General features: G+C 46.0%; 1 protein-coding gene across 1 annotated transcript; it reads left to right on the top strand.

Moving 5' to 3' along the window:
* Positions 1-288: 288 nt before the first annotated feature.
* LOC130285001 (zymogen granule membrane protein 16-like) lies at positions 289-4568 on the top strand. Its single transcript, XM_056536037.1, has 3 exons — positions 289-383; positions 1703-1835; positions 4002-4568. The coding sequence occupies exons 1-3, from the start codon at positions 329-331 to the stop codon at positions 4300-4302; spliced, it is 489 nt and encodes a 162-aa protein (XP_056392012.1). The 5' UTR covers positions 289-328; the 3' UTR covers positions 4303-4568.
* The last annotated feature ends 842 nt before the right edge of the window (positions 4569-5410 follow it).

The following is a 5410-nucleotide window of genomic DNA, read 5'->3' as shown; positions in this document are numbered from 1 at the left end:
TCAGTATAATAATGGGGGTACTCTCACTAGTGTGTCAGTATAATAATGGGGGTACTCTCACTAGTGTGTCAGTATAATAATGGGGGCACTCTCACTAGTGTGTCAGTATAATAATGGGGGCACTCTCACTAGTGTGTCAGTATAATAATGGGGTACTCTCACTAGTGTGTCAGTATAATAATGGGGTACTCTCACTAGTGAATCTTTATCAGTATATTTCTGCTGTAGTGGGACCATTTTACACTGTACATCCATGTATATATCTAATCTCCTGGGTTATAGCTCTGGACCAGTGACACCTCCAGGACTTCGCTCCCCTCCCTGCACAATGCTGGCTCTGCTGTGTCTGTGCCTGATCCTGGGCTCCTCAGTGGCCTCTAGTGGTGAGTAGTAGTCATTACACATCTCTGATGTAGCATAGCTGTCCATTATAAGGAAAAAATCTCTCTCTATATAAATATATACATATGTGGTGTCGGGGTGCGATGTGAGGTGTAGGGGCAGATGGTATTGCCCAGCGACAGATGTTGTAGCCCAGGGGCAGAAGGTATTAACCCCTTCGTGTTCATGACGCCAGAGTGTGGTTTTAACCAGGAACCACCTGTGCGGTAGCAGCGCTAGTCCTAGTTAGGCAGGGAAAATAATAGTCCAAGGCGAGGTTAGGGTTAATGGTAACTTTACTGAGGTAGACAGATGGTAACAGTCTTTACAGCTCGGTCAGGATCCCAGAGAGATGACCAGTAACACAGGGGACCTCGCACCTTGCTGGGACTTGTAGTGACTTTGACAGACTCTAGCGCAGCCACGCTGACTATAATAGACTTGACTGAAGATGGTGACAGCAGACAGAGATGACTTACTGACTTGTGGCTGTAATTTAGGTTGAGGCCTCCAGATGTGCTGGACACTGACCCTGAGACATCTGGACTGGACCTCAGGATCTAAGACAGAGATTGTAGAACCTCCCCCTCTTATAAAGGGGCGGAGCAAGGAGCCCATAGGCCAACTGCAGGTCACCTGGTCACCTGGTGCTCTCTAGGTAACAAACATGTGACTTTAACATGTGACCATTATCATGTGATCAATAACCATGTGACCATATCGGAGGTCCTTTACATTCAATGTACAACTAATTTACATTATGGGGGACACTGCAGGTGAGTCCTGGGGACGTGCAGGGACTCAACCTGACAGGACTGTGAGATGCAAATCCCGAACTGGGACATCACATAATAAATATACTGGGCAAGGGGTGGGGGACCAGCTAAACTGCATCTATGGCGTCTCTCTGGCCAACCAGCTCCCTGCTCTGTACTGACTGGGGCAAGAACCCTGAGATAGCCGTCTGCATAAGGGGCTATTCCTAGAAGGGGGGGGGGGGGGGGGGCTAATTCTTTTTAAGGAAACACGGCTTTGTCTGGTACAAGATGAGTTAAATTTTTTCCCATGAGCACTGTCTGTAAATAAGTCTTTATACTTCACTGAATATCATGAATAATAATAGATACCCCCCACCCACCCCCCATTCTAAACATTATAATCTGCAGATATGAGGCAGGAGGCTGTGGTACCTTTCATCCACCATTTTACCATCTTACTATATATATATATATATATATATATATATATGTGCGTGTGTATGAGTATGTGTGAGGCCGCTGTGCGGGGGGTTCTCCTTTATTTGTCTCTTCTCCTCCTTTAGTACAGTCTCGTCTTTCTTCCTTTGTGGGGGAGTACGGTGCAGGAGGGGGCACTGCCTTCTCATTCTCCTCGGAGCAGCTAAAGGGGCCAATAACAGGTCTGCGAGTGCGGGAGAATCCAAGTCATGTCATAGGGTGAGATACTTTATATAATCTCTTTTCTGCAGTATCTCTCCTAAGCCTCTATTCCTGCAGTGTCTTTCTTAAGCCTTTTTCATGCAGTGTCTCACCTAACTTCTTTCCTGCACTGTCTCTCCTTACCTCTTTCCTGCAGTGTCTCTCCTTACCTCTTTCCTGCAGTGTCTCTCCTTACCTCCTTCCTGCACTGTCTCTCCTTACCTCTTTCCTGAAGTGTCTCTCCTATGACTCTTTCCTGCAGTATCTTTCCTAAGCCTCCTTCCTGCAGTGTCTCTCCTTACCTCTTTCCTGCAGTCTCTCCTTACCTCTTTCCTGCAGTGTCTTTCCTAAGACTCTTTCCTGCAGTATCTCTCCTAAGCCTCCTTCCTGCAGTGTCTCTCCTTACCTCTTTCCTGCAGTGTCTCTACTAACCTCCTTCCTGCAGTGTTTCTCCTAAGCCTCCTTCCTGCAGTGTCTCTCCTTACATCTTTCCTTCAGTGTCTTTCCTTACCTCTTTCCTGCAGTATCTCTCCTAAGCCTCCTTCCTGCAGTGTGTCTCCTTACCTCTTTCCTGCAGTGTTTCTCCTAAGCCTCCTTCCTGCAGTATCTCTCCTAAGCCTCCTTCCTGCAGTGTCTCTCCTTACCTCTTTCCTGCAGTGTCTCTACTAACCTCCTTCCTGCAGTGTTTCTCCTAAGCCTCCTTCCTGCAGTGTCTCTCCTTACCTCTTTCCTGTAGTGTCTCTACTAACCTCCTTCCTGCAGTGTTTCTCCTAAGCCTCCTTCCTGCAGTGTCTCTCCTTACATCTTTCCTTCAGTGTCTTTCCTTACCTCTTTCCTGCAGTGTCTCTCCTTACCTCTTTCCTGCAGTATCTCTCCTAAGCCTCCTTCCTGCAGTGTCTTTCCTTACCTCTTTCCTGCAGTGTCTCTACTAACCTCCTTCCTGAAGTGTTTCTCCTAAGCCTCCTTCCTGCAGTGTCTCTCCTTACCTCTTTCCTGCAGTGTCTCTACTAACCTCCTTCCTGCAGTGTTTCTCCTAAGCCTCCTTCCTGCAGTGTCTCTCCTTACATCTTTCTTTCAGTGTCTTTCCTTACCTCTTTCCTGCAGTGTCTCTCCTTACCTCTTTCCTGTGGTGTCTCTCCTAACCTCTTTCCTGCAGTGTCTCTCCTTACCTCTTTCCTGCAGTGTCTCTCCTTACCTCTTTCCTGCAGTGTCTCTCCTTACCTCTTTCCTGCAGTGTCTCTCCTTACCTCTTTCCTGCAGTGTCTCTCCTAACCTCTTTCCTGCAGTGTCTCTCCTTACCTCTTTCCTTCAGTGTGTCTCCTTACCTCTTTCCTGCCGTGTCTCTCCTTAGACTCTTTCCTTCAGTGTGTCTCCTTACCTCTTTCCTGCAGTGTCTCTCCTTACTTCCTTCCTGCAGTGTCTCTCCTAACCTATTTCCTGCAGTGTTTCCCCTTACCTCCTTCCTGCAGTGTCTCTCCTAACCTCCTTCCTGCAGTGTCTCTCCTAAGACTCTTACCTTCAGTGTCTCTCCTTACCTCCTTCCTGCAGTGTCTCTCCTTACCTCCTTCCTGCAGCGTCTCTCCTAACCTCTTTCCTGCAGTGTCTCTCCTAATCTCCTTCCTTCAGTGTCTCTCCTTAGACTCTTTCCTGCAGTGTCTCTCCTTACCTCTTTCCTGCAGTGTCTCTCCTTACCTCTTTCCTGCAGTGTCTCTCCTTACCTCCTTCCTGCACTGTCTCTCCTTACCTTTTTCCTACAGTGTCTCTCCTATGACTCTTTCCTGCAGTATCTTTCCTAAGCCTCCTTCCTGCAGTGTCTCTCCTTACCTCTTTCCTGCAGTGTCTCTCCTATGACTCTTTCCTGCAGTATCTCTCCTAAGCCTCCTTCCTGCAGTGTCTCTCCTTACCTCTTTCCTGCAGTGTCTCTCCTAACCTCCTTCCTGCAGTGTCTCTCCTTACCTCTTTCCTGCAGTGTCTCTCCTTACCTCTTTCCTGCAGTGTCTCTCCTTACCTCCTTCCTGCAGTGTCTCTCCTAACCTCTTTCCTGCAGTGTCTCTCCTTACCTCTTTCCTGCAGTGTCTCTCCTTACCTCTTTCCTGCAGTGTCTCTCCTAACCTCCTTCCTGCAGTGTCTCTCCTAAGACTCTTTCCTGCAGTGTCTCTTTTTTTATGTTCTTGTCTTCTCCAGGCTCCAGTTCCAGTATGGTGGCACCTGGGGACCTTACTATGGGAATCCATCAGGAACGCTCCTTGAGATCTTATTGTATCGGGGCGAGAACATCACCCAAGTGTCGGGGAAGGTGGCCTCCTATGTCAATGAGCTGATCTTTGTGACAAGCCGCGGGAGAATATTCAGATTTGGACAACCCTCCGGCAACAGCTTCAATGATTTCCCCCTATATGACGGCACCGTCCTCCGCTACGTGAGTGGTCGGTATTCATCCGTCATACACAGCATTGGTTTCCATTGGGGGGTTGACCCAAGATAAGTGACAGTAACAGAGAGTCTGAATGATAAGACCCTCAACGGCAGCGGATTCAAGAATGATCTAGAGGGTCCTAGATCCGGACCCCTGGATGGTGATCTCTGTCTATACCACTATGTCTTTCTTTACTTAATGTTTCTACCTCTTCAATCATTTTGAATGTCCATTCCCCCTACCCCTAGTAGTAACTACCATCCTGTGGCCCAGTATAGGATATATAGAATCTATAATGTGTGTCTGATAATCCTGCACTGTCCTTACCTATAAAAAATAATCACCTCAATAAATGACAGATTTTCCATTATAATTTGTTGTTGTGTTTGTCTACATGAATGATTGTGCTACTCACGCAGGAGTTTATAAGTATATACAGTGTCCATACTGAATGGTGATCAGTGCTACATTACTGATCCTGAGTTATATCCTGTACTCACTATTCTGCTGGTGAGGTCACTGTGTACATACATTACATTACTTATCCTGTACTGATCCTGAGTTATATCCTGTATTATACCCCAGAGCTGTACTCACTATTCTGCTGGTGAGGTCACTGTGTACATACATTACATTACTTATCCTGTACTGATCCTGAGTTATATATCCTGTATTATACCCCAGAGCTGTACTCACTATTCTGCTGGTGAGGTCACTGTGTACATACATTACATTACTTATCCTGTACTGATCCTGAGTTATATATCCTGTATTATACCCCAGAGCTGTACTCACTATTCTGCTGGTGAGGTCACTGTGTACATACATTACATTACTTATCCTGTACTGATCCTGAGTTATATATCCTGTATTATACCCCAGAGCTGTACTCACTATTCTGCTGGTGAGATCACTGTGTACATACGTTACATTACTTATCCTGTACTGATCCTGAGTTATATCCTGTAGATCTTTTATTAAAATTTCAAACATAACAATAAAAAAATTACAAAACATAAACATATCATATCCGACAGAACATATCAATATAACGATCATAAAACCAACACCATAGCATAAAATACAACACCGGTCCACCCCACACTCATTCCTGCACACAAACAAATATATACAATATTTACAAAAGACAGATTCCTATAATACCCATTATACCCAT

This window comes from Hyla sarda, chromosome 8, assembly GCF_029499605.1.
Source record: "Hyla sarda isolate aHylSar1 chromosome 8, aHylSar1.hap1, whole genome shotgun sequence".
Lineage (NCBI taxonomy): Eukaryota > Metazoa > Chordata > Amphibia > Anura > Hylidae > Hyla > Hyla sarda.
Note: the sequence above shows the minus strand (reverse complement) of the source record. Positions and strands in the feature narration are given on the sequence as shown.